The 20,342-nt window shown below is 31.5% G+C and overlaps 3 protein-coding genes across 3 annotated transcripts in view; 1 reads left to right on the top strand and 2 right to left on the bottom strand.

Annotated features, from left to right (window-relative positions):
* The window catches only part of LOC127700652 (plexin-A4-like), a 254,130-nt gene that overhangs the window by 123,905 nt on the left and 109,883 nt on the right, over positions 1–20,342 (top strand). The gene's annotated exons all lie outside the window — the stretch shown is intronic.
* On the bottom strand, positions 1,409–11,488 carry LOC127700927 (protein FAM72A-like). The gene is made up of 4 exons (XM_052204659.1): positions 11,272–11,488; positions 8,364–8,441; positions 4,997–5,121; positions 1,409–4,394 (listed from the first exon to the last, which is right to left on the bottom strand). Exons 1-4 carry the CDS (start codon positions 11,448–11,450, stop codon positions 4,306–4,308), a joined length of 471 nt encoding a protein of 156 aa, XP_052060619.1. The 5' UTR covers positions 11,451–11,488; the 3' UTR covers positions 1,409–4,305.
* LOC127700862 (ER membrane protein complex subunit 3-like) overlaps positions 15,552–20,342 on the bottom strand; it is a 17,725-nt gene continuing 12,934 nt past the window's right edge. The window contains exons 4-7 of the mRNA XM_052204561.1: positions 19,431–19,535; positions 18,299–18,380; positions 16,704–16,783; positions 15,552–15,814 (exon numbers count right to left, since the gene is read on the bottom strand). Coding sequence (XP_052060521.1) covers positions 15,612–15,814; positions 16,704–16,783; positions 18,299–18,380; positions 19,431–19,535 — 470 coding nt within the window. The 3' untranslated portion in view covers positions 15,552–15,611. The remainder of the gene's footprint in view (positions 15,815–16,703; positions 16,784–18,298; positions 18,381–19,430; positions 19,536–20,342) is intronic.

Below are 20,342 nucleotides of genomic sequence, written 5' to 3'. Positions count from 1 at the left end.
TGTAACAATACTAAATAAGGACACACAAAACTGCATTCCTTTTTTTTAAAGAATAAAATAACACTAGCGAATATTTTCATTATTTCACCTTATTTGCAAAATGAGCAAAATAAGCTCAGCACGAAAAATTTCACGCTTAACAGCATGCATTGTTTTAGTGAAATTTACTTTATTTGAAAGCCTAGTTGAATGGAGGATATTCAAAAGCACTGCAATTACAACGGCATCAGCTGTCTCTTGGTAGCATGTTTGTCTCAAGTTGTTGTTGTTGGGTCAAGACAAGGACTTTAAAACTGGAATTTGCATGTATACTAATCATGTAGATTTTATTAGTATTAGCAAAGGTGTGTCAGCATGGAGTAAGAATGATGTGTCTGAACAAACGTCTGTCAGAATGATTTACCGTAAGTTCAGAAGTTATTATGAGGTTTTCTTATTGTGAATAATGCAATTGGATGAGTATCTCATTCATAAGAACTCACATCCTGATATCTGATACATAAACCTGTATGCATATTTTCCTAAAATTGCAATAATTATTTTTGCATTTTAGTCCATTCTTCAAAAATCGCAATAATAAATGCACGCAATAATTTCTAAATTTACAGTAATACATGAACATAGTATTGTTGAGTTAATTATCTCTCAAGACTCAAGTACCTTACTTGTTCGTTTTCATGTATGCCTGGTCGCACAGGACATTTTTAATTTCCTGAAATGTATCCAATTAAAATGAATATTACCCAAACAGATAACAAAATCTAACTGCATTGTTGTGTAGGTGCATCAATCTAGTCTTAAAAATTATTCATATTTTTTTTAACATGTCCTCATCCTAAATATGGTTAACAGATTACCCACTAGATACCACATCCATCAAACAATCCATTCTGAACCTGTGTTGCATACAATTGATTGATGTCACATGAATACAAAAGCATAACTTATCATCCCCTTTCAATGAAGTCAAGAAAACTTAAGACAAAAATGTTACTTGTATATTGTGTTGTAAAATTTCAAACTATCTGCGAACAAGAAGTGGCTGCACGGCAGATGTAGAAATTGCCTTTACACTACAACTCAACTTTATCAAGCTGCAGACCAAATATGAAATCATTACTTTCCAAAGAAGCCAGGAAAAACTTTGATGAAAATTGTACTTGTACAATGAGTGTTGTAAAATTTCAAATGGCAGATGTAACTATTTCTTACATGCTTCAACTCAACATTATCAAGTTGCAGACCATTCCATTACATAAAAGCCAATAGAACTATGACAAAATTTTTACTCAAGGTCTTTTGGTTGGATGGAGTCCAGCAGTTACTAGACCTGTATTCACCATTGGCAACACAGGTAAAAATTAGCCTGGTCTTGCTGACAAAATTTCAGTAAAAAAGTGACACATGATCAAATGAAAATAAGTTTAATGTATTCGTGTAACATGAAAAAAAATGTAAACATATGTATATAAACTTTACATAGGTATCTACTATTTTGTAGCTGTATCTAAATAATTATACAAAAAATACACATAAATTCATCAATATCACTTTGGGCAATACACACTATAGGTAAGTAACTACATATGCATATATCTATTTTGATTGCATGAGCAAAAGCACTACCGTTTCATACATAAAAATGTGTACAATTGACCAGAAACAAATTGAGTAGGGAAATGTACGGGTGAAAGGTTATACTTGAAATAAATAAGACAAAAAAATAATAAAAAAATATTAGTTAAATTTGCATTTAATATAAAAATAAGGAGATGAGGTATGATTGCCAATGAGACAAGTTTATTTTTGATCTGAGAAAACAGGTAATTTTTCCCTTTCTATTTTGTTTAGTATAGTTATCTCCCTTGTCATCTAGTATCAATGTTGCTACCCATAATGTCAAGGATTGGTTTTCATGTATTATGCATCAAAACTTAGGCCACAATTAAAAAAAAAATTTGTCTGTTTCTCCTTACAAAAAGTAATGGTTATAGAGTACCAGTACCTGGTAAATATTCCACAGGACTGCAAAAAAAAAGTTATGTTTATTACATATACATGTACTTCAAAAATTTATAGACACACGTTCCTGAATAAAAATGGTAAACACAAAAACAAATTTCTTGAAATCATACCCCTCAGACCCCCAAACTAAATTATCACAATTTTCCATTACATTAGGTATGTTTTGCTCAGAAATTAAAAGTAATGAAAAAATTATCAACATTACAACCGCCACAACAACAAAAACAAAATAATGGCAACTACTGTTTACTCAAAACCCTAAACGATTCCAAAAACATGAACAACTATAAGTAGACATGAAATTCATTTTATTTTAGAGACATTAGGCAATAAAATAGAATCAAATGAATTCTTACTCAGAAATCTGATACTTTAAGAAGTTATCATTTAGTCTAAATCTGAATTTATTGAAACAAATTTGAGATTTTGATCCAATTTTGGCATACATGTAATGACCTCACATTTGCCCTTTTCTTATTCTTAAATATTAAACCATTAATATACAGATTTGCAAGGAAACATACTAGTTATTATGACAACTTTACTGTTTTTCTTTAAAAAGAAATCTCAAAAGGGACTGGAGAAAATTTCTAAAATACTGAAACCGCAATACATACCTATAAACAATAATGCCAGCACTATAAACAAAAGATATCACAGTTTACATAAACAATCTAACATATACTGTACAATACATACAAAAGCTGTGTACTGGTACATTAAAACTTTGTATGCCTGAGTTTGTAACCCTACAGAATAAACCATTCATGTGTTAGCCATTTATTTTGTTAAAATCATCACATCATTTTCAGTATAAACAAATCAAAGTGCTTGTGAGCACTGACGGGACAGATTGCTTTCATTAAACAAAGACAGCAACTATTTTTTTTTCTCAACTGTCAGCACTATTTCCAAAAGAAATTGAGACCAAGAAAATTGGCTATCATATGAATGTTTTATGCTATTAATCTACAATATTCAATCTATAAAGCCCTATGGTTGCCTAGGGTTTATCCATTTACTGCAAAAATACTTTAACCAAGACATATTTTCTAGCAAAAATAAAGTTCAATTCAAAATTCTTCTGACCATTTGAAAAATAATGGTTTTTCAAAAGATTATTACAAAGTAAAAACATATCCATAATTATATCTACTGCAGATACATGTTTTTAAATCTTTGTTTTAAAAATCGAAAGTTAATCAGAAAAAGTAACAATGTAGGTAGCTATGGTTGAAAGTTGATTCTCAATTTTAGAAAAAGTGCAACTGGTGCATACAACTTTGATAATATTATGTGTATAAAAAAAAATCACATAATTTGAATTTGAAAAAAAAAAATTAAAAAAAACAAGATGTTTGAATGTACCTGACACGCTAATGTTTATTTCTTGCTAAAAAAAAAATAAGTTCAAAAATTTACTTGAGGCAGTTATTTAGGATAGTATTTCTACTACTTTTTATTTACTGATTACGTGGTATCAGTTGCATATCTTATACAAATTAAAACAATAACTAATGATCTTAATACTTGAATAAACACACAATTATCAATGAAAGCTGAAATTGCATATATACAGGTACAAATATTTCTTCAGGGCTTCCTGAATTCCATAATAAATCACTAAAATTTGTATACAATAGCTTATGCATATAATGTTGATGAGGTATATATCGTGAAAATGCCAGAAAATTTGTATATAAGGTAAAGATCTAGTTTAATAAAGAAACATATTTTAAATTTAACACAAACTCTCTTACTTTTTCTAAAAAAAAATCATATGGAAGCATAAGCACAATTGTCTTCAAAAAGAAGACATAAAAGATATTTGTAATTCATTTCATAACAAAATGTACAGTGTTCTCCCTTGAAAAAAATTTAACAACAACAACAACACCCCCCCCCCCCCAAATAAAAATAACAGTTTTCAGTCAATATCTTGATTTTCAAATAAAGATAAAAATCCTTCACATGCCCAGTGTGAAAATTATATCAAGTGATGAAAAATAGAAATTCCAGTGTAAGGTCTATCTCTCAAGATATTTCAAAAAAGCATCCTGGCTCAAACAATATTTTTGAATAGAATCTTCAGATCAAATGGCATATGTGTAAGATTAAACCAAATCAAGGTGGGTGGTTAATCTTGGAAATGTAGGGATCATTAAATTTGAATGTGTTCAAACTAATCAGCTGGCAAGAGAAATCATGTTTAAATCATGATCGCTATTTAGCTTCTTTGTCTATTTGCATCCCTAAATTTTTTTTTCTGTTTATGCTCTATCATCTGCAACATATATCTTGATCTTTCAAAAACTGTTCATATTTCTTTTCATCTTCATTTAAATTGCCCCACAAAAGAACTTCTTCACCTGCAAAGTGAAATACACAAATTCATTTTTAGAGCTTTCCACAAATTTTACCACACTACAGTATGAAATTAGAATGTACTTTAAAATGCATGAAAGTGAAAGTTTTTGTATTTCAATTTGACGACTGAAAATTTCAAAAAATTATTTTCATGTTTATAAAGAATATTCACAAAATCAGGTGAGAAAAACACTGTTATATATAAAATTGATATTATAAGACATAAAACCATAGGTGCTAGTAAAATAATACTTGATAACACTGTAGCAAAGAAAACTCTATTTCTGCATACTAGAAATCATTCCTTCTTACACTCTTGTTATGGCAGACCTTTTATAGTCTCTGTTACATATATTCACAATTTTTCTAGACTCTGAGCTGTTAAGTGCGTAGCATATTATATAGATACTTGTCCTTTGGTGGACTGTATATGCTGACCTTTAGCTTTTTTTTGTTTTGTCTTCTGGTTGTTATTTAGTTGATGTATTCCTCAAATCTCTTTTTATTCAGCATTTTATATTAAATCTACATATTATAATAGTAGTAATTAGCATCTGTTTCTACAATATACATGTATATGTGTACAAATATCATTTTTACAAACCTTTATAATTCAACCGTTCATACGAGGAAACAGCACCTACATAAAACATCCATAAATGGCCATTATTGGATGATGAAAGACAATCACGACATGGCACTCTGACATTGTAACCTAGGCAATTCCCACTGAAAAGATAGTTGCATGTCACAAATAATCAGCTCATAACAAATTAATGTTTTCATCAACATTTCCTTGTTTAAGATATAGATGCATGATTTAATATATTTACTTTTACTTGCCTTTCAAGCCTTTTCCTACATACATTTACATTGTAACTTCCAAATTTATACCCCCAAAAAAAACTTGACATAATTTTGCATCTTACTTTTTACTTACTATACTTTGTTGTTGTTTTCACGTATTCTTGCAGTTTTGCTTGTCATAGCTTAATAGTATAAATATTTAGAATCTGAAAGTTGTATTTTAACAAAACAAGAGTGCACACGCTGAAATGTCTCGCCTTCTTTACTAACCATTGATATTATGTTGATAGTCCTAAATGAAAGCTTTACTACTAGACCTATTGCTTATAGTATCTGAGATATGGACGACCACCAAAACTTAACCTTGTTCACTGATCCATGAAATGAGGTTGAGGTCAAGTGAAAACTGTCTGACGGGTATGAAGACCTTGATAGGTACGCACATACTAAATATAGTTATCCTATTACTATACTCATAAGAGAGAAATTAACATTACAAAAAATCACAACTTTTTTTTCAAGTAGTCACTGAACCATGAAAATGAGGTCAAGGACAATGAACATGTGACAGACGGAAACTTCGTAACATAAGGCATCTATATATACAAAGTATGAAGCATCCAGGTCTTCCACCTTCTAAAATATAAAAGCTTTTAAAAAGTTAGCTAACGCCGCCGTCGGATCACTATCCCTAAGTCGCAGGCTCGACAAAAATTGTGTTTTCTTGATAAAATCAAAGCATCGTCGGTGCTGTGATCCAGCCATTTTTTAGCTGCAGGTAGTCAGACATTTTTTTTTTTATCTCATTTTCAATATTTTTTTCTTATGCAAGCTTCCAGATGACATTTTTATAGACAACTCTCACAACTTTGGATGTTATTTTAGCCTAAAAGGTTTAAACTTGTATTTATACACTTTTAACAGAGAAGAAACCAAGGGACTGAAAAAATAAACAACCAAATTTTCTTAATTTTAAGGGAAAATAACATGTCAAAAGATGGCAGTTAATGATTAAAATGGTGTATAAACTAAAGTTCCAGCAAGTCATAACAAGAGTGCACACACTGAAATGTCTCGCCTTCTTTACTAATCATTGATATTATGTTGATAGTCCTAAATATAAAGCTTTATTACAACTGTCACATAAACTTAACATTAACCAAGTAAACTAAACATTGACCAATGAACCATGAAAATGAGGTCAAGGTCAGATGAACCATGCTAGGCAGGCATGAACAGCTAACAATTCTTCCATACAACAAATAGAGTTGACCTATTGCTTATAGTTTAAGAAAAACAGACCAAAACACAAAAACTTAACACTGAGCAATGAACCTTGAAAATGAGGTCAAGGTCAAATAAAACCTGCATGACTGCCAAATAGATCATAAAATATTTCCACACACCAAATATAGTTGAACTATTGCATATAGTATAAGAAAAACAGACCAAAACACAAAAACTTAACTATAACCACTGAACCATGAAAATGAGGTCAAGGTCAGATGACACCTGCCAGTTGGACATGTACACCTTACAGTCCTTCCATACACCGAATATACTAGACCTATTGCTTATAGTATCTGAGATATGGACTTGACCCCCAAAACTTAACCTTGTTCACTGATCCATGAATGAGGTCGAGGTCAAGTGAAAATTGTCTGACGGGCATGAGGACCTTGCAAGGTACGCACATACCAAATATAGTTGAACTATTGCACATAGTATTAGAAAAAAAGACCAAAACTCAAAAACTTAACTTTGACCACTGAACCATGAAAATGAGGTCAAGGTCAGATGACACCTGCCCCCTAGACATGTACACCTTACAATCATTCCATACACCAAATATAGTAGACCTATGGCATACAGTATAAGAAATACAGACCAAAACACAAAAACTTAACTATAACCACTGAACCATGAAAATGAGGTCAAGGTCAGATGACACCTGCCAGTTGGACATGTACACCTTACAGTCCTTCCATACACCGAATATACTAGACCTATTGCTTATAGTATCTGAGATATGGACTTGACCACCAAAACTTAACCTTGTTCATTGATCCATGAAATGAGGTCGAGGTCAAGTGAAAACTGTCTGACGGGCATGAGGACCTTGCAAGGTACGCACATACCAAATATAGTTGAACTATTGCACATAGTATTAGAAAAAAAGACCAAAACTCAAAAACTTAACTTTGACCACTGAACCATGAAAATGAGGTCAAGGTCAGATGACACCTGCCCGCTAGACATGTACACCTTACAATCATTCCATACACCAAATATAGTAGACCTATGGCATACAGTATAAGAAATACAGACCAAAACACAAAAACTTAACTATAACCACTGAACCATGAAAATGAGGTCAAGGTCAGATGACACCTGCCAGTTGGACATGTACACCTTACAGTCCTTCCATACACCAAATATACTAGACCTATTGCTTATAGTATCTGAGATATGGACTTGACCACCAAAACTTAACCTTGTTCACTGATCCATGAAATGAGGTCGAGGTCAAGTGAAAACTGTCTGACGGGCATGAGGACCTTGCAAGGTACGCACATACCAAATATAGTTATCTTATTACTTATAATAAGAGAGAATCTAACATTACAAAAAATCTTAACTTTTTTTTCAAGTAGTCACTGAACCATGAAAATGAGGTCAAGGACATTGGACATGTGACTGACGGAAACTTCGTAACATGAGGCATCCATATACAAAGTATGAAGCATCCAGACCTTCCACCTTCTAAAATATAAAGCTTTTAAGAAGTTAGCTAACACCGCCGCCGCCGCCGCCGGATCGCTATCCCTATGTCGAGCTTTCTGCGACAAAAGTCGCAGGCTCGACAAAAACACATAATTAGTTTCATGATATGTTTCCAACTTAGAATTCTGCACCATCTCAAAATCTGGAGTGATCACATAGATCGAGCATGGCTGAATCAAAAAAAGCTGAAACATTGATCTACATTTCCTTTGTTCCCCAAAATTAGGAATATAACACTGTAGTATAACTAGAAAAATTGCCTTTCCAGTACGACTTTGTTTATTTTTATTATATCATCTTACTTTTCAATTAGAGGTAATATTTGCAAGCATGTAGACATATAAAAAATGAAATAGAATTGTCCTTGTAAATGAACTTACCAATTAATACAGGCCATATTCACTAACCAACAATCACAATTCTCTGCAAGGAACAAGTTGGTTGTTGTGGCAACATCACTGAAAAAATATCGCATTTCAAGATTTTAGTTTCAATAATGATTGTTCAGCAATAAGATTAGAACTTAAAATGTCACTGATAGATAGATCCATGTGACCATGGCTATCGGGTCAATTGCCATTTATAAAGATAATTGACTGATTGTCTTTAAAGCCACTTTCAGCACACTTGACTATATTGTGGCAGCCAACTTTTATTGGTGGAGGAAGTGGGAGTACCTGGAGAGAACAATGACCTTCGCCAGGAAAACTGGCATTCCTAGTCAATTAAGGCAGAAGTTAAATGTATCCTTCCACAAGCAGATGTTGAGGTCACAACCTTAGTAAAGACATGCTAGTGATCGCTGCAGATGAACTACCTAGACCACTTGGCTACCAAGTCCCCAATTAAAAATGACCCTCTAGGGACAATTGAAAATATTTAACATAAATTCATTTTTTCTAGGAATTAATAGTTCTATATATATTCTAATCTTTTATTAGTAAAAATAATAAAATAGTTGAATAAGTGTTTTACCTTTTAAAACAAGACTAATAGTTTTGCACTTTTTTTTAAGGTTAAAAGGCATCCTTTCCATTTGTTTATGTTATCTTGTGCTTGCTACATGTTTTATTTAAATTAGAAAAAGACTTTTCCAACTGTCAAAGATGAAGGACACCTTTATTGAAAAATGTTGGTATCTCATATAATTGCATGAAATAACTTCATATGAAGGCATACCAAAATGTGAGGCTTGTCTGAAGATTCAACATTGACTCAAAAATTTCAAAACTTTCAAATCTTTGGAGGCCTAGGCCATCACATACATTTTTAAATTAGTACATTTGTTAATGTGAACCTATCATCAGAGACTCTAACTTACTGATAAATGATCATGTTAACCAACATTTGTAAGGCTGTAGAAATTTTCAAAATACTACACAAAGTCCTTTATATCTTCATGACGACATTATTATTTTAAAATATACCAGTATACTTAATTATTCTTTTAAAAGAGATCATATTGATAAAATCCTCAGGGGGGGGAAAAGGTTCTTGCTCACATTTTGTAAGATATGCTGGGTCCACATTCTTGATTGACTGCAAATGACATACATGTACCCAAACAAGTTTGAACCAGTTCAAAAGTTTAATAACTGAAACGACAGCTCTTTCACATGTGTCTTCTGTTCATAAGCTATATTATATTTCTTTATTCAAATATATCCTTTTAGCTGGTGCTTTTATTTTGATAATATGCTGCAGATAAGCTGCTTAAATGAGGTTTCATATGTAGAAGACTTTCTTTATTGCTTATAGTGCTTTTACCATTGCAATGCTACCTATGCTAACCTTATATTGTTTTGTTTTGTCATTTATATGTGTGTCAGTTAAAAGCTTTACAGAGCTTATGTTATTTGTTATTTGTAATACATGTACAGTAGAGTTCTCTTCGGTCTCACTAATTAGCGACAAGAAGAATTTTAGCGATAAGAAGCGACAAGAAGACTATTTAGCGACAAGAAAACTTAATAAAAATATTATTAAAATAAATATAATAAAAAAATATGCATTGACATTTATTTTAATACATGTATACGGAAAGTAAAGTGATTTTCATTTTTTTTTTTAAATATATTGATAGATATTGATAAATATAGAAATTTCCCTGTCCTAGTATGATATTAATTTTTAACACTCTTTTTGTCTAAAATATAATAAACTGACTGCATGAAAATGCATTATACGTGAATCAGTGTCCAGAAAAGATAATGTTACTAAAACGTGAATATTTTATTTGGGTATTGACTTATCAAACGATATGTATGATGTTTATGCAAAGTTTAAAGTTGATTGAAGATTAAAGGTAATTAAAGACAATGTTGAGTGTTCAACAGTTGCTCACTATTTACAATTATTGTATATTCTGGCGCATGTAGTTGTATAGTCTGACGCGTGTACAAAGTTATAGGTGTTAATTGAATGTTATTGTAGCAATACAATAAGGGACACACTTCCTTTACTCCAACCATGGTTCTAATTTGTTCATCCTTAAGAGTCATTATGCTTCTATGAAAAGAAGTAATTCTTACAAGAAAATAATCAGCTGCTTCGAAAAAAATGCCTGGCCATTCTCTTGAAACCATGAATAAAGCAATAGCAGAATACATAGGTACCTATCCTATTAAACAAACAAAATATTGCTGATGATATATGCAAGCTGTCATCAATATTAATTCTTTGAAAGAAATTGATAAGATCACAGGCAAACCTCCAAATGTTATCTTGACTCATTAATTTCTTCATCTATCAATATAATAAAAAAAATGAAAATCTCTTTATTGCTGTCAATGCATATTTTTTTTTAATATATTTATTCTAATAATATTTTTTTAAAGTTTTCTTGTCGCTAAATAGTCTTTTTGTTGCTTCTTGTCGCTGAATTTATTCTTCTTGACGCTTCTTGACGCTACTTGTCGCTAATTAGTGAGACCCGTTCTCTTGCATGTAATTTTTGTAAAGACAACTTTCAAATTCATACTCTTTCCCATACATTTAATATGTCACAATGCTAATGTTATTACTGCACAGTAAGAATTGATTGTTCAATGTTGTTGTATACAACGATTGACGTACATACATGTATGTAACTCATTCATAAAAATTTTTACTTTAGACTTGCTTTAATGCCTTTGGTGCTTATAATCATTTAACCAATGCTTTCCCTAGATGCTCTGCTGTTTTAAGCATGCGTGCTACATATCTTATATTATGTTGTATTATATGTCATTGTGTGTGAAAAGTTTGATAAAAGATAATTATTGTAGTTTTCTCCAGTCCAGTCCTTACCAGATTTCAGGACAGTCCGTTGAAAAAAGTTGGACTTCAGCATTCGCTAGTAGTACAGCACTCATTCCTCTCCTACATACAGTTGACTCACATTGGTTACATTGTAGTGTAAACACAGGTTCATTAGAATACTGGGGGCCTATTTCTGTTTGCTTTTTAAAATTATCGTCAGATTCCATAACGAACGTGATCACCTGTCAAAATGTCCTTGTTTACCTTTGTAACAAACTTTGTGATAAGCTAACATATTTCTTGCTTTTGAGAGAAGAATTCTTATTGGCCATATTAAGAACAATCTAAAACAAGTGAATTATATCTGTAATAAGACCCAATTTTTGTTAGGAACATTTTATTACACATAAAGGACTTAGGCACCGATCTTTTATTTTTTGGGGGGTTAGGGGGGCATGTTTAAAAAAAAGTTTGTTTCTGTATTTTTTACGAAAAAAAAATCAAAGGGAAGTGAAGAATGGTTAGTTTCCACTGAAAATTTTTGAAGAAATAAATTCAACTGTTGAGTTTGTTAACTGTTCCTGCATGTTATTGAAAGAGTTTTTTAATTTTGATTTAAGTTGAAAACAGTTGTTTGGTCCAGAAAAAAAAAACCCAGGCTTCATCCCTACAAAAAAAAGATGCATGGTTGGTGCCTTAAAGTGAAATACTTGTAATGTTTGGTTGAAAGCTATTACCTATATAATCAAGTGTACTTTCTATACAAGTCAAGTTTACTTCCACATTAGTAGACAGATCAGAAGGGATTTCATTTTACACATTTTCTATATAGGAAATATGTAGGCAGTCCAATAAAACAAAGTACCATACTTTTAATGGAGTTCCATATGTTGGGTGTAAATTTTAGGAGTTGTCCTTTGTTGTTTGCAAAAATATTCATTTTAAATCTTGTACCATGTAAAGCATAATATTGAGCTGGGAAGTGGATATGAAAATTATAAAAATGTGTGCTTTTACCAATTTACATCAGTGCTGGTTTTTTAAATCCTCAGATAAACATGATAAAATGGGCCCAAAATAAATAATCTAAATGCTCAATAAGATTCAGCATATCATACAGCCGCAATAATTCAGTTTTTGATGAATCAAACAAAGTTTAATTTTGGACCCTTTTGATCTCAATGTAGATTTCTTGCTATTGCGCAATACTGTGCTATTCTCAATATTGAGCAATTGAAGATTTCTTCTTGAAGCTTTTCAAAAAATTTGAAATTTCATAAATTTTGAAGAAAAAATATAAACCCTCCAAAAAAATTGGGAAAAAAAATCCCCCCCCCAAAAAAAATTTTTGAACCCCCTTGGAGTAATTACCTACAAACTCAAGCCCAGCCTTCCCTTTGTGGTATGGAACCTTGTAGTACAATTTAAGAGAGATCCATACACTTAAACACAAGTTATTGTCTAGAAACTAGAAAAATGCTTGTTTTTGGCCCCTTTATTGCCCTTTATTCCTGAACATTTGGGGCAATTTACCCCCCAAACTCAATTCCAGCCTTCCCTTTGTGATATGGAACCTTGTGGTACAGTTTCGGAGAGATCCATACACTTACACACAAGTTATTGTCCTGAAACTACAAAAATGCTTGTTTTTGGCCCCTAATTCCTAAACTGTTGGTACCATAACCCCCAAAATCAATCCCAACCTTCCTTTTGTGATTTTGAACCTTCTTTCATAGAGATCCATTCACTTAAACTAAAGTTATTGTCTGGAAACCAAATGAGTCTTCGGACGACGATACTGATGCTGACAACAACGACTACATGATAGCATTATACAAACGCAAAAAATTTTTTGCGGTCGTATAAAAAAGAGGCTGGGATTTCTTTGCTTTATTTGTTGATTTATAAATTTGCATTTTCAGATGTTTTACATCACAAAGTAGTAGCATTTTGAAAGGCATTAAAATTCAAAGTTACTTTTACAGTGTTATATTCTTTAACAGCAAGAACTACAGGCATAATATACTAATTCAGTTAAAATTGTCTGACAATTTTAGATAGCTACTGACAACTTTAGGTAATAAAAATGATGTATTCTATTTTTAAAATATATATGGAGACTTCATGAAACCTGTAAGGATTGTCTGATTTTTTTTTGTGTTCTTCAGGAACAGTATTAAACAACTGTGGCTACCATAGCTAGCTACCTGTAGTGGCAAGCACATTCTTACCATTCTTTCCAAATTATAAGATGTGTTTCATTTCTCCATTCCAAGTTAGTGGTCATCATGTTGCTAGCTGGATTGAGCAGGTTTTTATATTGCCAAATTTGGGTTTAACGTTAAAAACATCTTATTAAAGGGGGAGGTAATTGCATTTGAAACCAGGTTTTATCAACCACACCACGCTGTGTCTGTACAAGCTATCTGGACCACATGTTGTTCATTTTGTTTTATTTGTTTGTATATCTATTTTCTGGGAGGAATATATTATTTACTGGGAGGAGTATATTATTTACTGGAAGGAGTTTGTAAATAGTGGTTGGTATGGTCTGTTGTACTGTGCAATATATTTGGTGATTCCTGTTATCCTTGTCATGTACATACTCTATCTTGTTTTCTTATGATTAAGTCCAGGAATTTGCAAAATTAACATTAAAGGGGTGTATACCCTAATATTGAGGGGTTTGTGATGTGAAATAGTAAACTGATGCAACATAAACCATTACATAAATAACACATAGCTGAGAGGGTGATAGAGCACATTGTTACCCTGAGAAAACATTGTGAACTGAGGCGAAGCCAAGGTTGACAATGTCTTTTCGAGGGGTTACAATCTGCTCTATCACCCTCTCAGATATGTGTTATTTGATTTATTATACGGAATGTTCTGTTATTACTGTCTATTAAATTTCAAATTCAAAGTAATAAACTATGATGTCTTGTACATGACAACCATCCGTATTTAATAAAGCGCACACTTGATCAAGCGTCTCCGTGAAGGGTAATAGAGTATTTACCATAGGATAGAGTAAATTGTCTCCCTCGTATTAACCAATCAAAATCTGGCATTTTGACATTTTGTATAATAATATAAATTAAGGATGTCAACTCGGTGAACAATTACTAATCGAGTACTCGTTGGTTTTATCGAGCAATACTCGAGTAATCGCTCGGGAATATATCTACAACACGGAAACACAACAATTCGTATTTTACTTTCTGTGGTTTGTTGTTCAACGGACAAAAAAACATCTACAGAAGTATCTAGGACAAGGAATTCCACAACATAATTAATACCTCATTACCTACAAGTACTTATTAAGTAAAAAACAATAATCTAATCAATATAATTTAATGAACACCTATTCAAAAATTATAACAAGGAAAAATCATTATTAAAATTAAATGTTTTTACATAGGCGTAAGGATTAGAAGTTTAACCATTCAATGAGGGTCATAAGAGGATGCAACGGAATTTATTTTATTTGGAAACATTTTCTTGTCAACTATTATTGGGGACAGTCGGTTTTGCAACTTTGTAAATTACAGTCTTGCAGACGAAAATATTTGCTCCGACATTACTGATTTGACGGAATGGCCAAGACATGTTTAGTTTAAAGTGTTAGCCTAGGTATAGCCCACGTATTTTCGGAGGCATTTTAAATGACAATTTAGCACAAGCATTCGAAACAAAATATATTTTATTTTCTAGTATGATTAATCAGTGATGCCTATTTAATTTTCCGAAAGAGGTTCTCAAGAATATATATTTTATATAAAGAAGACAGCAATATTCTAACAGGAAACGGATTAGTCGAGTATCGTTTTAGTATTCGATACTCGGTACTATCGAGTGATACTCGAATACTCGAGTACTCGTTGACTTCCCCAATATAAATTGACAGATCAACTTTCCAAAAATGACAGAAGTGATCATTTTAAAAGTGTTACTACAGCTTTATTATCAGGTGACATGATAAAGGATTTTAAATACATTGTTACTGCCAGGTTAGATTAACTCTAGAGGAGGTATCTTAGAGAGGAGAAGAAAATGTGAAACAACAGCAGACGACAGTAGAAAACTGTTGCGGTTCTTATACATACTTGGCTTTGAGCATTTCTGATGAAGGTAAATACAGAAAAGCACTTCGGACGCCTGGAATTTATTGTGTGTTGTTATATTATTGACAGATAACTGACAATGAACACCATGTGAAGCAAAAGCAGATGACAGGTGACAGATGTGATACCATGTAATATCATGATCAATACCCTTTGTGTCAGATGAGCTATAAAGTGAAAAGGATGACAATTACAAAACAAAAATTGAATTTACAATTTTATTACACTGAACACATAATACAAAAATTTATAAAAATAATGAGATTATGCATATTTGTTCTTGATATAAATTGTTTCTGGTTGTATATGACTATCAATCAGTTCATCTTCTACTCCCTGAATAACCCAATTATGCTGAACAATTTCCAATGCCTCCCATTCAGCTTTAAATGCTTTGTTGGGGTCAGGTGGTGTCATCATTCCAGCTCCAGACATTTGTTCCTGCATGGCCTTAGTCTGATCTGCAGCTGTAATAAACAAAATTCAAGCTCACAAATTTTCTGAGTTGGAAAATTTACTTCCACAAGTAATTATTTTTCAATAGTGACTGGTATATAAAAAGTACTTAAAAGAAACAACTTTTATTTAAATATTAAAATAGATGCATTAAAAAGAAATACATTGAAAAATTCTAATATTTTCCATAAATTCCAACTAACATCTAACTTCAACAAAAGTTGCAATGTGCTATCTTTTGAAATGTTCATCCAAATTCATGATTTCTTACAAACAAAATCCCTGAAAATTAGTATCCCGCAAATATATAATAAATCCAAAGCAGGGCTTTAGGCCACTCTTAACAAATTATTTGTTCGATGTTGCCCACCCATGCCTTGTAAGGGTTGCAAAGGTAGGTAGGGATTTTATTTTTTGGCCAACAACATAAGTAACATGTTTTAGACAAGAAAACGATGTTAAAGCATGAAAAAAATTTTATAAAAAAATTTGAAACAATTTGTGTAATAAATTTTTTCGGGTAGGCTGCTTTTTAGGTGGGTAGGTAGGCAACATCAAACAATTTTTATTTTATTTTTGGCCCTATATGATTGATATTGAATGCATTTGCATTTCAAATGAATATTTGTGATTATATTATCAACTTCTTCAAAACCTTTCAATTTGTAACTAAATTTTGTGGCAGTTTACTTAACAAAATGGCTTGAGAGTTGGCCCAAGATGGCTATTGAGACAAAAAATAATAAAAAAATATACATAAATCATTCCATTTGATAAATGTACATAATACCATCACTTGCTGAAATTTTAAGCAACTGGTGTGAAAGCTAATTCCAAGAATATTCTGACTGAAAATACCATAGATATGCCACCTGTAAATCTAAATATAGGTTTACTTACCATTATCTTGTCCCAGTATAAGTGTGTACATACTTCTGATACCAAACACATTGAGGAAATACCAGGATACAGAACTGACCCTATAAAATAAACTTGAAGTATCAGCTGTTTTTCTTCCTCCTTCAATAATTATTTCAGCTAAGATGAATTAATTTTTAAGTATAAATACAGTAGGTATATCCAAAAGGGAGGTATTCTTACTATAAAACAGTGAAGATAAAATTAAAGAGAAAATATACCCCAGATCGCAATAACAGACAAATGAACTTCTTTCAAGCATTTAGCAAATGCAAAAAAATATAACATTGTAAACTTAATACAACTCTACAGTGCATATTTTTCCACTGGAAAAATATCTAACTATAAATAAATAAACAAGAATTTGAAAATGTCTTGCTCTCACTCAATATATTAACAATTATACTTGAGTGGGGTTGTATAATCATTTTGACAGCCTTTTTATATTCTTAACTGCAACCCCTTTGGACTGGAACAGCATTGTAACTTCTGAATCCAGGGACAGAAATTCCATTAAAATGAATGCGAGAAGGTAGGAATGGAAGTTTTATTTTTGGACATGGGTCATGGGTCAATTACAAATGTACAATGTATGTCAATTTGAGATATGCAAAATTGCTCAAAATAGTTTGTTGTAGGGGGACCTCGAAAGTTCCTCCATACATTCCCAAATCCATTTTAATGAAATAGCCCTGAATCAAATTAATTTCAGTCTGTAGTTTACCCCTTCTTTTCCTATTTCATGCATAAGATATTCAGAAATAAACTGGAAACATGAGAGAGAGAAAAACAGGAAGAATAGCACTATAATTTTGGGGACTAAATTCTCAGGCAACAAAAATAAAAGGTCTTTTAATGTGTTCTATGAACAACTGTAATAATTTTACTAAGGGGAGATAATCTTCCAGTTATTTAAATGTAATACAGCCAAAACGTAGTATGTCACATCCGGTTTCATGTTAAATTGGACCGAAAAAAGAATCCCCATGAGTTTTACAGTTGTAGAAATTCATTGCAGAAATTTTTTTTGGAGTCATAAACATATATATCTTGGGTGTTTTAAGACACCATTCTATTTTTTTATTTTGTGCTCCTATAAGATATTTTGGAAACATGTCTAGTATCTAATGCTAGTAAACACGGGAAAAAAAGTTGAGAAATTGTCCTGTTTATGTCCAGAGAAGTGTACTTCCTTATATGAATTAAAATGTGTGAAATTTACATTGCTGCACTTAACCATTATTCTTGCCTAGTATTTTCTTTATTTAAAACAAAGGTATATTCAGCACTTTGAAAAAAATGGCTATCAACATAAAGATTAATAAAGGAAAGACAATGGTAGTTACACCCCTATTTAAATAAGATAAGGGGAGATAATCTTGTTAAACATAAAATGCAGTGCTTTGTCATAGATCTACCTCAACACAAACCATGCTTGAACATTATCAAGCAAGGATCTACATGATTACAAGGTTGTTACAGTGATGAAATGGACAAATGAACAAATGTTCTACTATAATGGCTCCATTCTTTTATTGGAAAGATCAATTGATAAAAAAGGTAAAAAGCATACTAACCATGATGCATCTAAGGAATTCAACTCTATACCTCTCTGTAACATTGGTTTAAATCTAAGAGTTAAAGGAAATGGCACCTTTGCTGTGATAAAAATATAAAAAAGACAAACATCAGCACATACCTTTACACATTTTTAAATAAATTTGGAATTTTATATTAAACTTCTTTATAAAAGATTAAATATATAGAAAAGTATATTGTAAAAGTTATTTTATTGCCTTTTATCAACAATGATTATTTTCCTGTTGATGATTTTAACCTGATCTTATTAAATATTTTTTTAATTATCTTGAACCAAACAAAAACTACAGGTTTGATCAAGTTAAACATCACCAATTCAATTAGTATGTTTGCCCAACTTACATGAGCAGTGTGGAGCAGGATCTGCTTACCCTTTCGAAGCATCTTAGATCACCTCAGTGTTTAGTGGGGTTCAAGTTGCTCAGTATTTAGTTTTTTCTATATTGTGTTTTGTAGACTGTTTGTCTTTTTGTTTTTTTGCCATGGCATTGTCAGATTGTTATGGACTTATATATCAGTTTAAATATACCTTTGGTACTGCCCCCTCTTTTTAAATTATTGATAACAAGAATGTGTCCATAGTTCATGGATGCCCACTCACACTATCATTTTCTATGTTCAGTGGACCGTGAAATTTGGGTCAAAACTCTTTTTATATAACTCATATCATAAGGAACATGTGTACTAAGTTTTAAGTTGATTGGACTTCAGCTTCATCAAAAACTACGTTGACCAAAAACTTTAACCTGAAGTGGGACAGATGGACGCACAAACGGAAGCACAGACCGAAATTTATAATGCCACCAGATGGGGCATAAAAATATTAAAGGTTCGACAAATGCTGGACATTAAATACAGTTATCTATAGTTGACGACTATGTTGACCTGTAGGTGTTTTTTTTTAATTGGTCTAATATCTTATTGACACATATCCTACATCTCCTTTTATTAAAATTTCAATCATGCGCTCTATTTTTAAATATAAATTATCTGACATTTACAAACATTACAATGAATGTGTTTCAGATTAGAAAGAGACAAAAAAACAAATTAGCAAAGGACCATTGCACAAGCACCTGTCAAACTATATTTCCTTTTTAAATAACATACTTGTAAGAAATCCAGAGAATGCCCAGTTGATCCAGCCACCTATTACAATCATTGGTAAAACGTTGGTGACATTTCCCTTAAGCATGTCCGTCATCATACTGGGATCTGTTAAATAAACAAAATATATCTGTCAAGATCATTTCAGTAACTACTAAATATATAAATAAAACAAGCATTCTGAGAGTATTGCATGGCAATACATAGTCCCCTACCGAGTAAAAATTAAATTATACTGTTCTATAACTTGTCATGGTGTAAACAAAAAGTAAATATCAAGTCATTATATTTAAGCATGACTAAAAACAGTGTGAATAACTGATTATATGAGTGAATTTTTCAAGTCCAAGGACCATAACATGCAAAAAATTATCAGACCAAAACAAAAATTTGAACTTGATCTGGAACTTGTCATGATAAAACTATATACCAATTATCAATCAATATCTTCAAGCATGATGAAAAAATTGTGGAAAACACTCTTAACATTGGATATGATTAATAGTTCTCTAAAATTAGATATGATGTAATACAATGTATATATATTTTCAAATTATAATCAAATATAATTAATAGTTCCGAATATTTTTTCTTTCATTTGTCACAAACTAATATAGATTTGTAACTTATCTATAAAGTGTCAACAACTTTTATCTACACAATGTAATGTAATGAAATATATTATATACCTTAATGAAAATAGATTATTATCTAATTAAAGGATTTCACTGAATAATATTTTTTATATATATATAGCATTCAGAAAATTAGTTAATACAAAATAACAAACAAACAAACTGGCACAAATTTTTCAAACAATTTACTAAAGAATTTCTTTAAAAAAATGAGTTATCTCTCTTTGTATAGAATTCTAATATAACGTGCTTCTTTCGCTTTGTAAACAACACCGTGATA

Source organism: Mytilus californianus, unplaced genomic scaffold (genome assembly GCF_021869535.1).
Source record: "Mytilus californianus isolate M0D057914Y unplaced genomic scaffold, xbMytCali1.0.p SCAF_1, whole genome shotgun sequence".
Lineage (NCBI taxonomy): Eukaryota > Metazoa > Mollusca > Bivalvia > Mytilida > Mytilidae > Mytilus > Mytilus californianus.
This window is presented reverse-complemented; position numbering and strand designations above follow the sequence as displayed.